General features: G+C 35.7%; 2 protein-coding genes and 1 long non-coding RNA gene across 5 annotated transcripts; 2 read left to right on the top strand and 1 right to left on the bottom strand.

The window, feature by feature from the left end:
• Positions 1–98: 98 nt before the first annotated feature.
• On the top strand, positions 99–1,015 carry LOC141386616 (uncharacterized). Of its 2 annotated transcripts, XR_012408421.1 has the most exons (4): positions 99–199; positions 256–289; positions 356–611; positions 673–1,015. It is a non-coding gene; the product is annotated as an uncharacterized lncRNA (long non-coding RNA). The 2 variants fall into 2 exon arrangements; XR_012408420.1 differs by having other exon boundaries at positions 109–289.
• Positions 1,016–5,490: 4,475 nt separating this feature from the next.
• Positions 5,491–7,595, bottom strand: LOC141387001 (WD repeat-containing protein 89). Its single transcript, XM_073955996.1, has 5 exons — positions 7,465–7,595; positions 6,800–6,970; positions 6,165–6,740; positions 5,884–6,105; positions 5,491–5,822 (listed from the first exon to the last, which is right to left on the bottom strand). Exons 3-5 carry the CDS (start codon positions 6,350–6,352, stop codon positions 5,582–5,584), a joined length of 651 nt encoding a protein of 216 aa, XP_073812097.1. The 5' UTR covers positions 6,353–6,740; positions 6,800–6,970; positions 7,465–7,595; the 3' UTR covers positions 5,491–5,581.
• A 2,571-nt stretch (positions 7,596–10,166) lies between these two features.
• Nup54 (nuclear pore complex protein Nup54) lies at positions 10,167–12,756 on the top strand. 2 transcript variants are annotated; one of them, XM_073955995.1, is made up of 5 exons: positions 10,167–10,409; positions 10,521–10,895; positions 11,237–12,171; positions 12,233–12,352; positions 12,417–12,756. In XM_073955995.1, exons 1-5 carry the CDS (start codon positions 10,355–10,357, stop codon positions 12,636–12,638), a joined length of 1,707 nt encoding a protein of 568 aa, XP_073812096.1. In that variant the 5' UTR covers positions 10,167–10,354; the 3' UTR covers positions 12,639–12,756. The 2 variants fall into 2 exon arrangements, with proteins under 2 accessions (XP_073812096.1, XP_073812094.1); XM_073955993.1 differs by having other exon boundaries at positions 10,485–10,895.
• The last annotated feature ends 9,002 nt before the right edge of the window (positions 12,757–21,758 follow it).

Here is a 21,758-nt window from a genome sequence, read left to right as displayed (position 1 = left end):
AGAGTATGTTAAGATAATAACAAATTATGAGATATTGAAAGAGGCTTGCTCACGGCCTCAACTGTTGCGAACAGAGCGAGAATGTCTGTACATAATAAATAACGAAATAAAAACAAACAAAAACTAAATAACAAAGAGGGTTCTGTAAACGTTTTGACTAACAGAGATCATGTCAGAAATAAACATCGTATTTCTAAAGGTAAATTAGTAAATATCACAGTAAGGAATACAATTGCAATTAAATCGAACGCTCAGGTACATTGAGAGAGCTTTTTTTTAAATAGTATTGGTAAGTATGTATAATAATACTTGGATTATTGATGTATAAATATTTACATATGTTTTATGGTTTTAGCCTAGCCCCTGTGGCTGCCAGGTGTTGTTTTGCTGTAAAATGGTGGTAGTGTATAATCGTTTGAATCGATGTCAGGTGGTTCATTTAAGATGCCGACTGGAGATAGGTAGCGTGAACCTGCCCAAGATATATGTTTCTCCAAATTGTAGATATCGCACATTAGCGAGTTTTCATGAGTTTCGAGTTTTTCCACGAACCTCTTCTGGTGGTTTTGAACATACTTACAGAAAGGTACAACGCGGGCTGTGTCGTATATGTAAGTGTTGCTATATTTCTTCTCCTGGTTAATGTAATGCTTATTAACACATTTCCTCAAGATCTTTCTTTCTAGAATTTCCAACTCTTTGGCCACTATTGGAGAAATAGAGAACCAGATCGGAAATCCGTACACTAAGATGGACCTGATTGCAACTTTGTAGAGAAGCAGCTTCGTGTTTTGCGGTTGACAACTCTGTTGCTATCGGTAGAACCATGGTACAATAATTCATAGGTAGGCCAGGTATGAGAATCGCCAAAAAAGTACAACCCTGTCGCTATGGCTTAAAACGTCAAAATTGTTTTGATGAATGATAATGGATGAGTAAACAAAGAAGAAGAAGAACGAAATGTTGAAATGAAAACAAAACAGAGTCGAATTTTTTGATCAATAATAAATATCAACTCTGCATGTCAACACGGTTTTGACAGATTAAGCCATAACAAAAAAAATTGTAATCAGCTGTTAGCTGTGGCCTACCTAAGAATTATTGTACCATGGGTAGAACCATGGTAGAATAAAGTAAAGGTAGGCCACAGCTAACAGCTGATTACAATTTTTTTCTTTTTATGGCCTAATCTGTCAAAAGCAGGGTTGACAATTTCTACTGTTTTTGACATTAGGCAATCATAAAGGTAGATGTATCGCTGAATTGTTCCAATAAAAAACTTCTGCTGTAACACTATATCGTAAAATTGAAAACAAGGACAAAAAATGTGTATTCGCGTGGCAAAATAAAATTGTTGATTTTTTTTAGCAAAACTTACGAATGAACGATTTATCAAATATTGATATTAATTTAAATTTGTTTCAAAAGTACGGGAATGAAAAAATTACAATTTTTGTAAAAATTCTGCTGACTTTTATCTGCAAATCGGATGCCAGCAATCACGATGTCAGATTAGCCAAACTTGTCAAGTAGAAAATAAGTGAATGACATTTTTTCACTGTCATAAGTTTGGGAAGAACTTTTGCTATTTTTGGAACACTTTCCAACGAGAATATTCTGGAGCCTAGCTAAAGATATGTTTTTACACTATATGGCACTTTTAACATATAAAAAGTGAAGCTCTATGTTCTATATGTTTTTGTAATACGGGATAGCTAGGCAGGTACATCTACCATTATTATTGTACCATGCCATTTGACGTTTTAAGCCATGGCTGCTGGGTGACATTTCTCAGTGATTTTCATACCTGTAGTGGGTTTCTGTTACTCATTTTTGCTGTTACCGACAAAAATCGATAAAATTAAATCGCAAAATTATGACTAAAAACATAAAGAAGGTTGGCATCGCTGTTTGTGTCGGTAGAGGCTAGCGACTACTTTTTATTCATCGTAAACTTACCGAAAAATTTTGGTAATTATCGAAATTATAAGCATTTTTATTGTACCGACAATTATCGATAACAGCAAAAATGAGTTACAGAATCCCACTACTGGCCTACGTCTACTTTATTGTACCATGGGTAGAACTTTACGACAACTTTCTTTTGGTCGCTAACTTACCGAGAAATATCGTTAATTACCGAATTTATAGCATTTTACCGATATTTGTCGGTAACTCAAAAAATGTGTTACTGCTATGCCTAAATACGACCGTATTCCCAGGGCGTGTGTGGTGAAAAAAGTAGAACACATGTATTCTTATGAGAACTACCGAAATACGTCGAGCGTATACTTTTTGTAAGTTGAACATTTTCAACTTTGACAGAACGTACGATATGTTATTGTATATATGTATATGTGTGTATTGTATTTTGAATACAAAAGCCCAACAAAACATGAAATACAATTCATTTATATAAGTTTTGGTCGCGGATTTTGTGTTTGAAATGGGATTTCGGATTCAACGTATTTGGGTAATACGGACGCTCAGAGACGTTGTTGTGGTAGGTTGGTGAATATTTTTTGTACGTCACGACTTTAACTAGGCGTTTACACCAGACAGTTTGTCTTCAAATACAACTCTGATTTACTAACACATGCATACATTTGTCGTTTGTCTCTCAGCTGTCCATCAGTTTTTCACAGACAGCCGGGTTTACAAATTTATGACATTTTTGTGAAAAAGAAGTGAGATGATAATTCAAATGTGCTGAAAACAAAAGAATATGTACAAAACAAAATATGTAAGTCCCGGGCCACACTACAGTAATTTCACTAAAATTTTGATATGAAATTATGCGTCTCTAGATCGACTTCCATAGTATAGTAAAATCATAAATTTGCTATAGTGGGGAGTTCGATTTAAGAACACCTAATTTCATGAAATTTTTAATGAAATTCACGCTAGTGTGGACCAGGACTAAACGGAAAACAAAAAGAAATCGGTGATTTTCATTCATAATTTTACAACTGTTTTCGCAGTTGTCTGGACGCCTACGTCACACAGGCAAGTTGTGGGATTTTGACAATCAATACATGAAGTCAACTGTCCTGTCATTTGTAAACGCAGGGTATTTAGGTATAGCTGTTAGAGAACGGAAAGATTACTAATAAGACATTTTGACAAATTTAAAATGTAAAAAAATAGTAAAAAATACCTAAAAAGTTGCCATTAAAAACAAAACGACGACCCAGCAATACGGAAGCGGGTCGGCTAGTAATATATACAAACTTACTACTTTTATACATTTTCGTAATATAACCTTCGAGTTTTTATCAGATGACTAACTTTCTGTTGAAAATCTTTTATATGCCAAATTATTGTTTCGATTGTAAAAATGTGGTTGGCTTTTTCTTTTGGTTTAAACATGGTAGAACAAACCAGGTAAAGTAAATATTACAACAAATACAACTCAACAACAACCACATAGAAATTTGTTTCCGTTTTTAAACGTTAGTTTCAACATAAATGTAAACAAAATAAGGAAATGTCTATAAATTATTGCAATTTAAAAAACTAATAATTTTTCACATTTGATTGAATATTTTGAAAAACATGAATGAAAACTCGTTAGATTTTCAATTTGAATGTTTCCATATCATTCCACTAAATGCATAATTTCTCGCAGAAAGTAGAATTCTTGCAAAAATGTTTGGGGTCGCTGGTAATTCATTGAAAAAAAAGCTGTTGCTTTTGAAAACAAAAAATCACATGTTTATTAGGGCTTTATTCTTTTCAAGTTTAACAAAATACCACACATATTAACAAATACCGCATCTATAAGCGGTGTTTTAGTGTGTCGTTCGGACCTGGAGGAGGTTACATGTCAATGATATGAAGGAGTCTTTATGGGAAATAGTTTTTTTCTGATGAATAAATTTGTTCTTCAAAAAACATATATATCCCTAATATACATCGAACATAGAAATAAATATACAAAATGTCGTATGGAATTTGACAGTAACCTTTTCTTGTTCTACCATGCACAAAAAGTATGTTTGCCTAATAATTAAAAAATGCTTATGGGTACTTTACACGATATTTTTTAACATATGGGTTGGCACTTTTTAAATACAAACTGTATATGCAAAGTGACAATCCATATGTAAAAACGATATGTAAAGGACCCATTACACCACACACAATAACGTTTGACTCCATTCCCATAAAAAATCATAAATGGATGCAAGGTTGTTGAATTAGGTGAATTGTGTGTGTACTAACCTAATTCAAAAACCGTGCATTCAATGCAAATATGCATTATTAGCTGTGTTCCTTTACGTTAAAGTTTCTTCAAGTTTTACCATTTTTAACTTGGAAAGCGTTCCTTATCTCCAAAAAGTAGTAAAACTGAAAGCAATATTTAAGAGAGTGAGAGAGAGCCAAAATGGCTTTCTCTTTTACTACTTCCTGCTCGACAAATTTCGTTGTGTAAAAAGTGGAAATCTGACAAACTGCTGACATTTGACATTTATTTGAAAATTAAAGCAAAAGGAAAAAACAAAAACTACGCGCTTTGTCAAAGGAAAATAAAATAATAAAAATTTAAACCAGTGAAATAAAAAAATAAAAAACAGTGACATTTTTTTGTTTGTTATTTTTTAGCAGCCATATTTGTTTTTTGACATTGTTGCCAGATCTACTGTTTTTTCGTTTCTTTACTGTTGTGCAAAACTTGTTACGTGAGAGAAATTTTCACAGTTTTCTGAGAGAAGAGAGATCTTCTTTCTTTTGCTACTTTAACTATTGAAAAGTAAAGGAACAAAGCTATTCATTGTAAAACAAAATTACAGCTCCCTTATTATTATGCAGTAATAATTTGGTGTAACTAATTTCGAAATTTCTTTCCCATTTTTTGCTCCTCCCACGTCGTTTAGAAAATGGAAAACGTGGGAATGCGATATTTTGCTCTCATGAAAATATTCAGAATAGGGCTGAAATTTTAAATTTGGTCGCAGAAACTGGCGACGCGACTCGACGCTGGTCGCAATAGGGAATAGACCCATAAAATTGTTTTCCATGCGGAAAATTCCGAGGGAAATATTCATTATTTTTCCCAATTCAATTCCATGATATATTGATAATCATTCACAGAAATGGAAAATGACATTTATTTTTTGGGAAATGGGTAATGAATGTTTTTCCTCTGAATCAAGTTTCCAAGTTTCAGTAATAAATACGAAAGATAAAGAAAGTCATTATGAGAATTTCATCATTGTGTTTCAATACATACCCCCAGTTTTTGTAAAAAAAATTTATTCTTCTCACACGAATTGTCAAATTTTGTAGATCGATTTACTCGCTTTAGCGCAAATGTAGAGCGCTGATTTTTAAATGAGGAATTCTTAGCTGTATATGGAACGGGTATACGAAAAATTAGGTATGTATGTCTTCTGGGTGTTGAGCTATAGATGCCTAAATTATAACGAATATAGACGAACGAACAAAAATAAGTTACAAAAACAGGGGGATAATTCAATAAATAAAACATCTGTATAAAAATTTTTATTGTATTTTTATTTGTAGTTGTTATACATTAAAATGTATGTAAAAGCTTTTGGTCTATACATTATTTGAACTTCTAATACGGATTAACTTTATTTGATTTTGATTTTTTAGCTTTTAGTTTGCTTGATCCTGAATTGGCGCCAACATTATTAGAATCTGGAGTCCATAATGTAACAATACTTCCCTCACCAGCAGTTATCAGTACATTTGCATTGGCATCGTAAACACTTTCACGTACTATCTGTTTGTTGCCATCAAAATTGGCAAATGGTTGAAGTTTTTTATTTTGATAAGTAAGGGAACGCATAATTTCACTGAAAGTATAACGTTTTTATTATAATAATATTTGTGTATATATCTAGAGTTTATTCTTACCCCTTATTAAAATTTGATCCTGTCAATAATAATATACGGTCATCAGAAGTGCTGTGTGCATCGATTAAATTGCAATTTGCTGGGCTTTTGCGTTTTATTATTTCCGTAATTGTGTCCCTCTCAAATTCTGCTAATAAATCGCCCTCTTCTGATTCATATACTTTAAAATCATTTGTATGTGTAATGCAGGACAGTATATCTTTTTCGTAAACGTTTTTATGCCTACAATTTTAAAAGAAAATAAATTTCCCTAACTTAGCTTTTTTAAGGTGTTTACTTACCAATTAATTTTATGCACACTACTCTCTGTGTTGATGGTTATATTAAGGGCGTCCTCCTCACTTGCCTCTCTCAAGTCGAATGTGTTTATTAGTCCATCCGTTGAACCAGTACCTAATATATCAGGATTTCGTGGATGGAAACGTACCGTAGTAATATCACTTTGATGACTATCTACGTAGTCACCCATATACTTTCGTTCTCCAAGATCATAGAATACCAAATACACATTCGAATGCAGCTCTTCCGTGCCGGTACACAATAGACGACTATTTGCATTACGATCAAAAGAGCATATATTTTTCGGCGCAGGGTGAGTTCCTATCACAGCATCGTTTTCAAAACGTGCTTGCTCCTTCTGAGATCTTAAATCAAATAGACGAACTATGCCATTTGTAGTACCCACAAGCAATGTGTTTGGTGATTCGTCCAAGAAGCGAACACCACATACTTTGACCCCAGTTTTGACAGTCGGCAAAGCTGGAAGATCTGCAAAATGAGATATACCCCTTTCAGAGCTTATGTCTAGAATATGTACCGATGTGTCCGTCAAACCAGCTGCTAACCGAGTGAGTGAACTGAAATTAAATAACACTTTAGTTCACAGTTTTTAAATTTATTCTACATTTCTACTCACTTGTCTTTTTCCAAACTTAGAATATACTCCTTTTTCAATGATAATGCCGACTCATCGAATAGTCTAAATTTGTGTACATAATATTGCTCCAACTCAAACGGTGTGCATGTATCGCTATCTTCCAATACTTCTTCTTCAGAATCGCTACTGGGGGGCAGTGGTGTATTATGTCTGAAACATAACGAATTAGAGAGTTCAGATGGGCTTAGTTAGTTTAGTAAAAACTCTTTTTTTTCAATTTTTCCAAATGTAGATATTGTTGCGCTGATCACGGGAATGTAGCAATTTCTTGGGGGACGGACCCGAAAGTCCAGGTACAAAACTCAGGTTAGACCCGGCTCTACTGAACCGATTGCAGAATAGTATGTGAAAATCTTATGGAAATACCTATCCAACAAATTTTTTCAGGTATACAGTGATATAGCCCGAAAAATCAAAACCTGATTCTTGGATTGTAACAATCGGTTCAATAGATGCGGGTCTAACCGAGTTTTGTACCTGGACTTTCGGGTCCAATAACCGGGTCCGTCCCCCAAGAAATTGCTACATTCCCGTGATCAGCGCAACAGTATCTACATCTGGAAAATTAAAAAAAAAATCGGAGAGTTTTTACTAAACTGGAGTTTTCTATGTATTTTTTTAATAAATAAATTGTTTATTCATACCGTCCAACATTATTATTTATTTAATAATAATAATTTTAAGTGAAAGGTTGGTGGCAGTGACAAAGAAAAGTGGGCCCAACGCCAAAAAGTAAACAATGCAGCAAAATAAAAACAATACACGTGCAAGTTTCCAAAGTTTCAGACCTTGTGTTTGTCGCCGTCAAATTAGTTTTAGAGTTGTACCATGGGTAATTGTGCCATGAATTGTACAATCTAGTTCATTTGAAATTTCTATTTCAATAGTTCAGCTCTTGAACTAGTTCATAGTTCACTATCCAGTTCAAGTTCAATCATTCGGATCAGAATCGTTCACAGGCTCTTACCCTGCGTTTACAAATGACAGGACAGTTGACTTCATGTATTGGTTGTCAAAATCCCAAAACTTGCCTTTATGACGTAGGCGTCCAGACAACTACAAAAACAGTTGTAAAATTATTAATGAAAATCATCGAATTCCTTTTGTTTTCCGTTCACATATTTTGTTTTTGTTCATGTTCATTCATTGTTCATTTCAATTATTATCTCACACATTTTTACAAAAAATGTCAAAATTTTGTTAGCCCGGCTGTCTGTGAAAGAATGATGGACAGCTAGTAGCCAAACGACAAATGTATGTATGTGTTAGTAAATCAGAGTTGTATTTGAAGACAAACTGTCTAGTGTAAACGCCTAGTAAATCGTTCGTTTGATGAAAATGCATAAGAAAAAATGTCCTTCACTTAGGGGTAGTTTACACTATATGTAAATGTCATATGACATGAAATTTACCATCGTTATATATTCGCTAATATGTGCAATATTGGAGATTTTCCTTACGCCATTTACTCTGTGCGTCCACACCAGCACAAATGTAAAAAACTACGTCTCCACATTGCCTCCGTGGGTAGATATGGAATATTTTTATTTCGTGTCATATGACATTTACATATAGTGTAAACTACCCCTTAGGCGACTAACAAAAAATCTTATGTTGTGTGTGTGGGTATAGAAATTGTCACGTGTGTGTGTTTTTTTATTTTTTCTTTTTTCTACCCAAACAAGGCACATTCAATAGGTAATGGAATCGACATATTGGAATATGTTATGTATTTATGTTTTTGTAGATATATTCATTTTCGGACAGCCTGGATACATAAGCTGCCTCGCCTGGCTGCATTGCTTTCCTGCTTCATTTCTGACATAATAAAAATAAAAAAAATTGAGAAGGCCGAGCAATTTTCGAATTGGGTTGCCCTTTTCTTTTTTATTCTTTTATCAGAAGTAAGTCCCAATTTACATTAGGCGAGTTTACTTGCGGCAATTGTCAGTTTGATGGAGAGAGAGGTGAGGCATATGGTAACCCTTTGCCTCTCAGCCCCCTCTCTCACCTACAAACTGACAATTGCCGCAAGTAAACTCGCCTAATGTAAATTGGGACTAAGCAAAAGCAGGCAAGTCAACTTATGTACTCAGCCCTTTAAACAAACTCATTACATTACTAAGACATCACTTCCCAGCAAAATAAATTGGAAGCAGTGTAATGTGGACTAGTTCTGTCACGGCATGTTTTGATGCAGTTCAACCGGAGTCGTGAAAAAGGCACTCCAGTCCTCACATTTTAACCGCATTTGGATGCAATCCAAAGAATCACATCCACTTGTCACATTTTAACAACATCCGGATGCAGTTCAGCGGAGTCGTGAAAAAGGCAATCCAATTCCTCACAATTTAACAGCATCCGGATGCAGTCCAAACGGAGTCGTGAAAAAGGCACTCCGTTCGCTACATTTTATTAGCAGTTGTTAGAGATCCCTACATGTACATAAATCAGTTTGTACATCTTTACAGGCAGCGGCATACATTTTCCAAAAAGAGATAAGCATGTTAACATTTCCAAACATTTGTTAATACAAACTAAAGCTCTGTTCCAGAACTAAAAAGTTTTTACAATTTTTACCACTTTTACACATTTTGCGTTCCCGTACACAAAATTTATATGAAAATCGTTTACGACTTTTACAACTTTTACGACTTTTACCACTTTATAAAGTACGGGAACAGGCCATAAATAATTTTTAATTTGTGAACATTTTTCCGGTAACTCAAAAGAAGCAAATTTCCGAATGGAGTGCTGTTGGAGTACATGTCGAAATCTTAACTGGTGATGGGAAGACAACCCATTTAGCAAATGAAGCAAAAAGAGTTCAGCTTGGAACAAATGGAGAGCGGAGGAAACACGCATGTTTGCAATTGAATTCAATGGAGAATTTTCATAATTTGTGTTAATGTAATAAAGTTCTTAATATTTTTGTTTTATACAAATAATAAATGCATTGCATTAGTTCTGGCATATTTTGTAATGGCTTGCACAATTTCCGCAGAATGCCTGTATCAAAACACGTGCTTTGGACTGCCTCCTATTCTACCCCAAAGGGTTAGTTAAAATGCAATGCCAAAGAGTCAGTTAAAATACAGTGCCAGAGGGTCAGTTAAAATGCAGTGCCAAAGGGTCAGTTAAAATGCTGTGCAATGGAGTGCCTCCTTCAGTAGTCACGCTCTTGTAAAAATCGTGAGTGAAATGCATAATTTGATGCACTTCCAGTTCACTTGTACATATCATTTAACTGCCTCTTTGGAGGCAAACATTTTGCTGGGTTCATACGCTCTTTTCAATGAATCGTTCAATTGAACTAGTTCGTTCATGAACTATACAACACTAATTTAGTATATGTTATCACACAATGTGGCAACCCCATTTATAAATTTGACGTTTAACAAACATTTGTGAGAATTGTCTTGCGCCAAATTTCTTATATTGCATTGTTTTGGCTGCTTTTTTAACAATTCGAATAGTTTAATAAATAAATTAAGGTGTACCTTGATCTCGGCGAATAAAGAAATAACTCCAAGGATGTCGTTTTTTGGAGCTAACAATTCATTGGGTGCAACCAGCACACCGGCTAAACGTGAGTGTGATCCGTTGTAGATTTGTTGTTTTTATTTTTCTTTTGCCGATCAGATATAAGTTATTACTTTTTTAGCTACTGGATTATTCTCTTCCTTTGGTACGGGAACAGGTTCGGGCACAACTTCTGGTTTTGGTACTACGTCAGCGCCAACACTCGGTGGTTTTGGAGGTTTCGGTTCGACGACAACTAGCACATCCACAGCACCAACATTAGGTGGTTTCGGAACATTTGGCACAGCAAATACAGCAACATCTTCTGCTCCTAGTTTATTCGGAACTGCTAACACGGCTACATCTACTGGTTTTGGTGGGTTCGGAACAAATACGGCTACATCACAGGCACCTGCTTTTGGTGGTTTTGGCACCGCTACCAGTAACACAGGATTTGGCGGGTTCGGTGCAACATCAACCACATCGACAGCCCCAACATTTGGAGGTTTTGGAACACAGCCAGCTACAGGAGGTTTTGGATCGTTTGGAACAAGTAAGAGCCTTGTATAAAATGCTTTTTAAATTTAGAAAAAATGTAGGCATAAATTGAATTCTCTCCCAGCTGAAACGAATTTGAAATTTGTGCCACGGGTAGATCTTTTCGTCCTGATTACAAAATTATAAAGGTCTTTGGGGGAAGTCCTTAGGTGGTCAGAATCATTATTAATTTTCCAATCCTCGGGGAACGCAGAAGTAGTCCCTACAGTATTAACAATTTGTACCACATAAACACAAACAATGAATTGTCCTAATCCTTCGCGCAACATTTATAGCCTTATAACACAATTTAAAACTACAGAAATCCCTCTATATTTATAAAATTACTTGTTACAGCCTTTGGTAAACCAGCAACAAATACAACAGTCACACCTGGATTTGGTGGCTTCGGTGGCAATACTGGTTTTATGATGGGTCAACAACAACAACAGCCTCCGCCTATATCGGCAGACGAGGCCTTTGCCCAATCAATTTTTAATGTTTCCATCTATGGTGATGAACGTGACACCATCATTGCAAAATGGAATTATTTACAAGCTATGTGGGGTATTGGGAAATCATTCTATTCACAAAATGCAGCTCCGGTTGAAATTACACCTCAAAATTATTTATGTCGTCTAAAAGCCATGGGTTACAGTCGATTGCCAGGAAAAGACAATAAAATGGGTTTAGTGGCATTAAATTTCAATAAACCACTTGCCGATGTTAAAGCACAACAACAACAAATAATAAACACTTTGAATGGTGTATTTGGTAATCGTCCCAATCTACAGGTTAACATCGAATCAAGTAAGGAATGTGACGAAAAGAAGTGTCAACTGATCATTTATGTGGAGGAGAGGTCACAACTGGCACCCAATGACACAAAACGTATTTTAGCCACAGATTTGGCCAACTATCTAAACCAGGCCAATGTCAAGGGGCAATTAAATAATTTGGGTGTTGCTGAAGTATTGGCATTAGTATTGCCCGATGAGGACCAACTTAAAGAATATCTTGAGAGTCCACCTAAGGGTATAGATCCGCGTATGTGGCGGCAAGCAAAACTTGATAACCCTGATCCAACAAAATTCATACCAGTTCCAATGATTGGTTTCAACGATTTAAAATGGCGCATCAAATGTCAAGAAAATGAGACGCAAACTCATACTCTTTATCTGCGTAAAGTGGAAAGTGATTTGGCCGAATTGAGGCAAAGACATACAGCAGCCACAGCCAAAATAATGGAATACAAACGTAAATTGGCGGAATTAAGTCATAAAATATTAAAGGTAGGATCAATTATTGAATATTTAGAATAACTTAATTACATATATTTGATTAAAAATTCAGATAATTGTCAAGCAAGAATGTACCCGCAAAGTTGGATTGGCCCTTACACCGGAAGAAGAAAACTTACGCTCCAAGTTGGAAAACATGCAAGCTTTAATATCAGCTCCTACACAATTTAAGGTATGTTTTTAAAAGTGATGTCATTATAGAACTTAATGCGAATCTTTTTGTTCATTCCTTATAGGGACGTCTTAGTGAACTTCTGTCTCAAATGCGTATGCAAAGAAATCAGTATGCCCTAACTGGTGGTAGTGAATATACCATCGATAAAGATTGTGAGGAAGAAATGAAATCCTTCTTAAGCATGCAACAAAAAGCCATGGAAGTACTAACCGACACAGTAACAAAAGATTTGAAGGCTCTACAAATTATTATCGATGGTATGCCAGAATTGGTGCGAGGTTAATCACCAGGTTTTGTGTTTGCTTCGTTTTTAGGTTTGTTATAAAATTGTATGAAAAAGATAATACAAAATTTTTTAATTGTAAAAACTTAAACTTTAAATTATAAATGTTAAAAAAGAATATTACTTTTTGTCGTGCTATGCATATGATTGAGCTGGGGTTTAGAACGTGTGTATGCAGATTGGCCCTGGTGAATTTCAGACCAGCCAAATTCTTCAACACGTGAAAGAAAATCATCTTACTTGAAATCGTGCTCCAACTAAGTAAAAATGCAAGCAAATCAAAAATATGTTATACGAGCGCGTTTATAGGATATAATATGGTTGTTAGTTACATAATTAAATGAATAACTTTGGCCAAACGTCGGAAAATGTTGCCGCCAAAATTCCAATTACATAGAAAATATACGAATCCCTGGAGGAGATATTTTTCGTTAACAAGAGTCTACACAAAATGGGGCCAAAAAGTGGTAAGCAAACTGAAGAATAAGAAGTCGATAGTTCAGTATTATCGATGCGATATGTGTGTGTATTATTTGGTTAAGACGATTTGTTTATTATACTTGGAACCTGAGCATTCAAGAAAGTCATTTCCAACTACAGAATCATAAGGTCGTTAAACCATAAATAAAATAGCAAAACCAGCTTTGAAATAAAAATGGAGAAGAAATCATTTCAAAGACAAATCAACCTTTAATATCAGCTCGGTCTTCAAGCTTTAATATCAGCTCCTACACAATTTAAGGTATGTTTTTTTAATGGTGTCATCATAGAACTAAATGCGAATTATTTTGTTCATTCCTTATAAGGACGTCTTAGTGAACTTCTGTCTCAAATGGGTATGCAAAGAAATCAGTACGCCCTTACTGGTGGTAATTTAATTATAAAAACATAAACTTTAAATTATAAATGATAAAAACGGATATTATATGTTTGTTTTAATATGCATCTTGCGAAACCACTAACATTTGAGCTGGGGTTTAAAGCGAGTGTATGCAGATTGGGCCTGACGAATTTCAGACTAGCAATGTTTTTGAACATGTGAAAGAAAATCATACTTGCGATCGTGCTCCCACCAAATATAAGGGCGAGCAAAGCAAAAATATGTTATACGAGCGCTTTTATAGGATATACGACGGTTGTTAGTTACATAATTAAATGAATAACTTTGGCCAAACGTCGGAAAAAATTGCCGCCAAATTAAACCTCAAAAGGGCGGTGTCAACACAGAATGCGGCCTAAAAGCTATAAGCAACTGAATAATATTAGTACCGATGCGATATGTGTGTGTATTATTTGGTTAGGGCGATGTATTAATTGTACTTGGAACCTGAGTATTCGATGACCACCATACAAAAAAGAGACAAGAAAGTCATTTCCAACTACAGAATCATAATGACGTTAAAACATAAATAAAATTGCAACATCAGCTTTGAAATAAAAATGAAGAAGAAATCATTTAAAAAACAAACCAACCTTTCTATAAACAAAGGTCCACTTTCCCTCTCTAAAACATCTAAGCTGTTATACATCTGCAAGTGGACTTGAGAAAACAGCCAAGAATACTTAAAGGTAATACTGAACTCTTGCTTTATTACAAAAATACCTATTCGTTTAAAATGATTTCTTCTTAGTTATGTATTCAAAGGATCTACGAATGACTAGTTTTCTACGTTATCTAGTGGGTGTGCTTTAGATGTCTGAATTATTACCAATATAGACGAATGAATAACATTTGTTTGAGAAAAATCAACTTTTTTAAAAAATGTACAGCCCTATTCTGAACGCTTGGGAGTTGGGAATTTTTTCCCATTCCCACATTTTCGTATTCTGAATAAAATTTTGTGGGAGTTTTTTTCCCATTTCCCATCTCCCCTCATTCTGAATGAAGTTCGAATTTGGAATTTGTTCCCATGGGAAAAAAGTATACATTCACTATCTTGAATTGTGGGAGAATTTTGTGGGAAAAATCTCACCAGCAAACAGTGTGGGAGTTTGAAAAAAAATTTCAAGAAATTTCATATTTTTATGAAATTTCATATTTTAAGACATCTACACGACAAAATTATTGCAAATATTTATAATCGACATGTGTTTGCTTAACCCAGATATGCCCATTGCTTGATCGTGATCATTTTAAAAGTATTTTTATATTATTTTAGAAGCAAATGTGAAATAATAAAAGTATGTTTATACGTTTTTTAAAAATTTTTTGAAAAAAGTGGTTTTTGAGGCCACTTTTGGACACAGGGTTTTATCTTATAACTGGGAGTTATGGGACACAAAACATTTGACATATAGTCCAAAGACACCTTTTCGGCATCTCGTTAACTTTTTTTCGTAGTAGGCTCCACATAGTGTATGTTTTCGTTATAAAACTACCCAATAATTAATCGGTCATAACGCAAATCATTGTAAAAACTAAGCGATAGGTGGCAACTTCGATGAACTAGACCTCAAAACTCAAAAATAGTAGCTCAAAATAATGGAATCACATAATATCCCAAGAGCTACAGATGTGTACTGAGTATATCACCAAAATAAACGGTACTTTGATAAACATAACATATCAAATTAGCAACAATTTTGTGTGTCCTATATATAGGACGTTGGGCATATCTGGGTTAATAAAAGCATACAAAATGTACTGTAAAATATATCATTAGTAGACTTCGGATTTTGCATATTATTATATTGTTACGGAATTAGATTTAACTAATCTCCGTGTAGACGTTGTTTTATTCCCCGATACGATTTGTACCAAATAAAACAGGGTTCGTTTTAGATTACGTTTCTACAATGCTTTATTTACTTTATTACACTTATTTAGAACCGACTTTAATTACTAAGCACACAGCTTGTATCTAGTTAGCACGCAGCACTTCTTTAATCGATCTGTTCAGTTCAACGCTTAAAACACGACTACTCGTCATTGCCAGTTCCCCTGCATTTATATACCAAAGTCTCCCTGTTCGAGAAATATCTAGAGCATATGGCAACACCTCGAATCTGTACAACGAACACACAGACGCACATTCGCACTAAGCGAACAACCATACTCACATACATACATGGGGATGATCAATGACGTAATTACAACCACAAATAAATGTAAGAAAAGAAGTGACAAACTAAACAATAATTACATGACTATGGCAAACAAAATAAAAGCACATTAATGAAAGGTAAAGAACATCTAGAATAATGAAGATAATTCTACATGATAATTGTTGTTGCTTAAATAAAGTAACTGCGTAATAAAACTTTACGTTACAATTCAAATTTTTAAATTAACGGAAATTAAACTAAATTAACTTAAACCTATCAGTTACATTCGTAACATTGCCTCCCGCTTAAGCCTGTTCGTCCCGAATAGGCACAGTTCCCTCTCGGTGGTATGGGCATTGGTAACACTGCCTCCCGCTTAAGCCTGTTCCTCTTGACTAGATGCAGTTCTCGCTCTGTAGTGGTGGCAACTGATTTAGATGTACCCTCTACTGCGTCAGCTTTGGACTCTTGCTCTTCTGGACGACGTTGCGTTCTCTCCAGGAATCGCGATGCTATACCTTCTTTCTTCGTGGTCACCTTCCTAAGTGCCACCTGGTCTTCCTCGGACTTGCCCTTCCTTGCTGTACGGCCGCTTTTCGATAGACCTTTCCTTGACGTACATCTTCTCTTTTTCCTCCTCGTCGCGAGATTTTTCCACTTTCCTACGGGCCAATTGTCAACGGCTTCCACCTTCAGCGTACGGACATCTACAGCGATCTCGTCGGATTCTGCACTTTGGCGACGCTTGCTTTTCTCGTTGTAGCCCACATTTATCGGTATTTCCACATTGGACCAAGTCATCACACGGTGCTTTATGTCCAGGTTGATGTCGAAGGCAATCATAAAGTCCACGCCAAGTATAACTTCGTCCACAATATCGGCCACTATAAAATCGAAATTTACCGATTTCCTACCCATACTTAGCCTTTGGTAGGCCTTTCCATGCACCGGGGTCTTCTCGCCTGTGGCCGTCCGCAATTTGACTCCATTTAACGGCAATACCTTCCCTTTTACCAAATCCGGTCTAATAATGGACTTTGTTGCACCGGTGTCCAATGTCAAGGTACGCAATACACCATTGACGAAGCCTTTAACCGTTAAGTTGTGATTCTTCTGCTGGACTATGGCTATAGAGATTGTGGGACCATCATTTTCATCCTCTGCCAGCAGCGTCTCGTGATTGACGGAATTCCCTTTATTTGATTCACCTGATGTCACCCTTTCCAGATTCTTGGCCACCGGTTGGTCGTCGCTTTTTGAAGGCGGTGAGGTGGATCTGGGCCTTGCTTGTCTCAATCTGCATTCTCGGGCCAAGTGTCCAGTTTTCCGACAGTTATAACAAGTTTTTCTCGTTTTTCCAGCCCCTCGTTTCACACGCATTAGTGCATCTTTCAGATGATCGACCACGGTCTGGGAATTGTTGTCCTCAACTTCCAGCCTCCTCACGTTGTAAGCTTTAGGTTTCACCAGCATCCTCGCGGTTTCTTGGGCCAGGGCAAAGGACACGGTTTCTGCAAATGTTCCTATCGGTGCCGCATACGTCGCAAATTTTATCTCTGGATCATGAATACCACTTGCAAATGTCTCAATCTTTATGCGGTCCACCAATGGATGTGTCTCTCCTGGATATGCCAACTGCGCCAACCGCTCTATATCAGCCGCAAAGTCTTGTAAAGTCTCATTTGGCTTCTGGACTCTTCCCCTCAGTTCCATTCTGTAGATCTCTTGCTTGTGTTCACTACCGTACCTACGTTCAAGAGCAGCCATTATATCTCCATAGTTGTTCCTAGAAGCGGCGGGAATACTCTGTAATACGTCAGCAGCATCACCCTTCAATGCCATCAGGAGTGATACCGCCTTGTCGTTGTCGTTCCAAGAATCTCTAGCAGCCACTGTCTCGAACTGTAATTTGAATACATTGAAAGAGGTTGAGCCGTCGAACACAGGAGTCTTGATTTTTAAGGTGTTATGAGTAGCTCTCACTGGGCCACCTTTGATTTCCAGTTCCGACATTTTCTTTTCCAGGTTCACAAATTTCTCGTCATGGGCCAGAAATTTCTCGTCAACAGACAGAATCTTTTTATCCAACTCTTTAATTTGCACCTCCATGTTTTCTACTTTCTTTTCAATCACTATCGTGATGTTCTCGAGTTTCTCGTTAATTTTTCTAGAATTCTCTTCCAACTCCTCTTTTAAGTTTCTTGAATTTTCTTCAAACATTCGACAATTTTCTGCTTTCATTTCCATCATAAGTCTAGAAGTTTCTTCATTCTTTCTAGACATCTCTTCTAACATCTTACAGTTGTCAGATTTCATTTCCAGCATAAGTCTGGAAGTTTCTTCATTTTTCTTATTCATTTCCATGGAGCTACCTTCTATTTTCTTAATTTCCAGCATCATCATAGCCAGCATTGATTTCAAATCGTCTCCACCGGCAGCTACCGATGAAACTTCCTCAATGGAGGATTCGCCCTTTGCCGATAACTCGACTTCCTCCTTACTGTCGAACTCATATTCATCGATGTTCATTCCACGGCGCTCGAACTCTTCCAACAAGCGTTTTTGTAGTTCGGCCTTGTTGCCCGTAGAACACAACTCCAACTTACTTAGCTCCTTCTTCAAGTCTTCCACACGTAGATCCTTAAACTTCATTGTAGGATGATCGTAATCTCACTGCTGACACCAATTGTTACGGAATTAGATTTAACTAATCTCCGTGTAGACGTTGTTTTATTCCCCGATACGATTTGTACCAAATAAAACAGGGTTCGTTTTAGATTACGTTTCTACAATGCTTTATTTACTTTATTACACTTATTTAGAACCGACTTTAATTACTAAGCACACAGCTTGTATCTAGTTAGCACGCAGCACTTCTTTAATCGATCTGTTCAGTTCAACGCTTAAAACACGACTACTCGTCATTGCCAGTTCCCCTGCATTTATATACCAAAGTCTCCCTGTTCGAGAAATATCTAGAGCATATGGCAACACCTCGAATCTGTACAACGAACACACAGACGCACATTCGCACTAAGCGAACAACCATACTCACATACATACATGGGGATGATCAATGACGTAATTACAACCACAAATAAATGTAAGAAAAGAAGTGACAAACTAAACAATAATTACATGACTATGGCAAACAAAATAAAAGCACATTAATGAAAGGTAAAGAACATCTAGAATAATGAAGATAATTCTACATGATAATTGTTGTTGCTTAAATAAAGTAACTGCGTAATAAAACTTTACGTTACAATTCAAATTTTTAAATTAACGGAAATTAAACTAAATTAACTTAAACCTATCAGTTACATTCGTAACAATATGATACAAAAACCTGTAAGAATCTAACATGTTTTACACCGATAAAAATTTTCCTTTATGTCATCGAACAAAACAAAAAAAGTAGTAAAAATTAGTAGATTTTTGCATTTCTGGAACAGACCATATGTATTGAAATACGAGAAAAATACCTTGGTCGATTCTATTAACGCAGCACAGCAAGTAAAAACAAATCAGTTTCAAAAGAAATTTTGGCAAAATTTTTAAATTCGTTACAAACTTAAAAAGTTCCCATTACTTTATACACGAAAATTATGTTTGCCTACTAATTAAAAAAATGCTTACACCAATTCGCACATTCTGAAGAAAATGTGCTTATTAGAACAACACCACACATCGTTGACTCCATTCACTTAAAAAATCCATAAATCAATGCACGGTTGTTGAATTAAGTGAGTTGTGCTTTTGCTAATCTAATTCAAAAACCGCGAATTCAATGCAAATAGGCATTTTGTGTTACAAAACAAAATTACAGCTCCGAAAAGTATGCTATAAAAAATTGGATGTAACTAATTTCGAAATTTCAGCTCCCACGTTTTGCTGTTGCCACGTCGTTGAGAATATGGAAAACGTGGGAATGGGAAATTTCGCTCCCATGGGAATGTTCAGAATAGGGCTGGTAGAGAATTCCAGCAAAGCGATTTCGAGATGCCAATTCTTTTTTAAAAATTGAAAGCATGTTGTCAGATTAATGACCTAAAACAATTTGGAATCAAAATTATTCCAATTTTTATTACAATTGTAACAATTTCATTTAATTTCCTTGTAGACTTATAAAGTTGTTTTGCTTCATGTGTCTAACTTTGAACTTGTCTTACTAAAAACAAAAGGAAAACATAACACACAATGATAGGAAACAAACACAGGTTCACATCCTCAACATGTAATCATACTTACCGTATCTCGTTGGATATGATGTGACACCCATACTACCCATACTGTCACACTTTAATGTATGAGATGTATGAGAATGTCAATAAACTTTCAAGTAAATGATCCATTGAAATTGTTTCACTTTTCTTCTGGTTGACTGACTGGAAGGTATACATATTTATATATATTTATGTTGTTGGTTGATAGGCCTACCTACCTACCTACAATTTACACACAATTAGTTTTATAATCAAGTTGAACTCATTACACACATACGTTTTGGAGCATACCTCCATGTATTTTGTCTTAGGAAAAACTCCAAAAACTCCAAAAACACATAAACAAAATGCAATAAAGGAAAACAGGTTGCGCATGCGCCTACGTCTCAGCCTAAATAAAATGCTCTCTTCTGATGGACTTTGTTTGTCTCATAGTTTTGCGTTTGCATGTTGATGCTATTGATATTTGTTGCAACATATAACGACAACATAATTTCTGTTTTTTGCATGTATGTATGGCTTTGTGTTTCGCCTCAAAACTATGTAGTGGGTAAGAAACGATTTTGTTTGTTTGTAACATTGAAAGTGCCACTTTTTTCTCAGATAATGTGGAAAATCTCACAATGAAATTTAAAACAGGTTAATTTTCCAAACGAACATGTTGAAAGCAAAATACACAGAAAGTCATCAACAACTCTGTACTCTATATACGATATTTTCCTTGGAAGCAATAGTTGGGTTTAAATTCAAATCCTATTCATTATTTTATTTTAGTTAAATTCCTTCTGGCCAAAGGTGACTTATATAATTAGTAGAATCGCCACTATTCATACCTAACTCCTTGAAGCAGTTTCCATTGCATTTAAACCCACATAATCCCTAAAAATGCTTAGTCACCTAGGTTACGATTTTATCGGTATTCTACTGTTTCAATATGTGCTATATTGGTCTATATTTTTGTTGTAATCCATCCGTGTGGACATACGCTACGCTGTAGTCTGCGCTTTTGTATCATTTACAAGATTCCTTAAGTTTTTAAACTCTATTGCCCGATTTGGATTAGTTAATGAAGGCTGAAGTGCTTTGTACTGTGTGAAACTCATGATGGCTTGCCATCGATTTTTGGTGCTTCTTCCAATACGTATTCACTCTCAGCTAATGTCACTGCTTTTTTTATCGATTGTTTTTACCCGATTTCAGTTATTATCTTCATTTTCGGTCTTGTAAACATAGGTCCTCGTTTTGGTATAGACCCCACATAACAGTTGTGCCCGATTTCAGGTAGTTTGAAGTTTTTTATCTACATGTTCAGTCTTAATTGTCTGTTATTTGGAACTTAGGTTTCCTAGTAATCAAAAAATGGTTACGCTAAAATTGTAGACATAGATCGACGTTTTGGTAAAGCCCCAATATACCACCACCACGGACGGCGGTACCTCCCGATTTCAGGTATTTTGAAGTTGTTCCTATTAGTCAACAAAATTCTGCACAAAAAATTGTAGACATAGGTCCACGTTTTCGTATAGCCCTCATATAACGGAACCACCTTCTTCCACGTTTGGTTTTTGTTTATTATATGTATCTAATATCCACTTTAAGCAGGTTGTATCACAAGTGATTTCCCTATTTCGCATAATAGTAGGGTATCATAAAATCGTTTTCTATAGATTGTTGTTGCAGTTTACCTGTTTTTCAATGCATGGCTTTTCTCCAAGCATCCCGAAGTAATGATGAACATACATGCATACGTTGGTGGTATGTGTACACTTAAAACGAAGACTTCCGAGCTTCCGTTTAAACATCATTATGATAGCTCCGCAGAGCATTTTGTGGTATAAATGTGACTGTG

This window comes from Musca autumnalis, unplaced genomic scaffold (assembly GCF_047663935.1).
Source record: "Musca autumnalis isolate F117 unplaced genomic scaffold, ASM4766393v1 scaffold_5, whole genome shotgun sequence".
NCBI classification, from domain to species: domain Eukaryota; kingdom Metazoa; phylum Arthropoda; class Insecta; order Diptera; family Muscidae; genus Musca; species Musca autumnalis.
The sequence above is the reverse complement of the archived record's forward strand: the minus strand, read 5'-3'. Positions and strand labels throughout refer to the sequence as shown.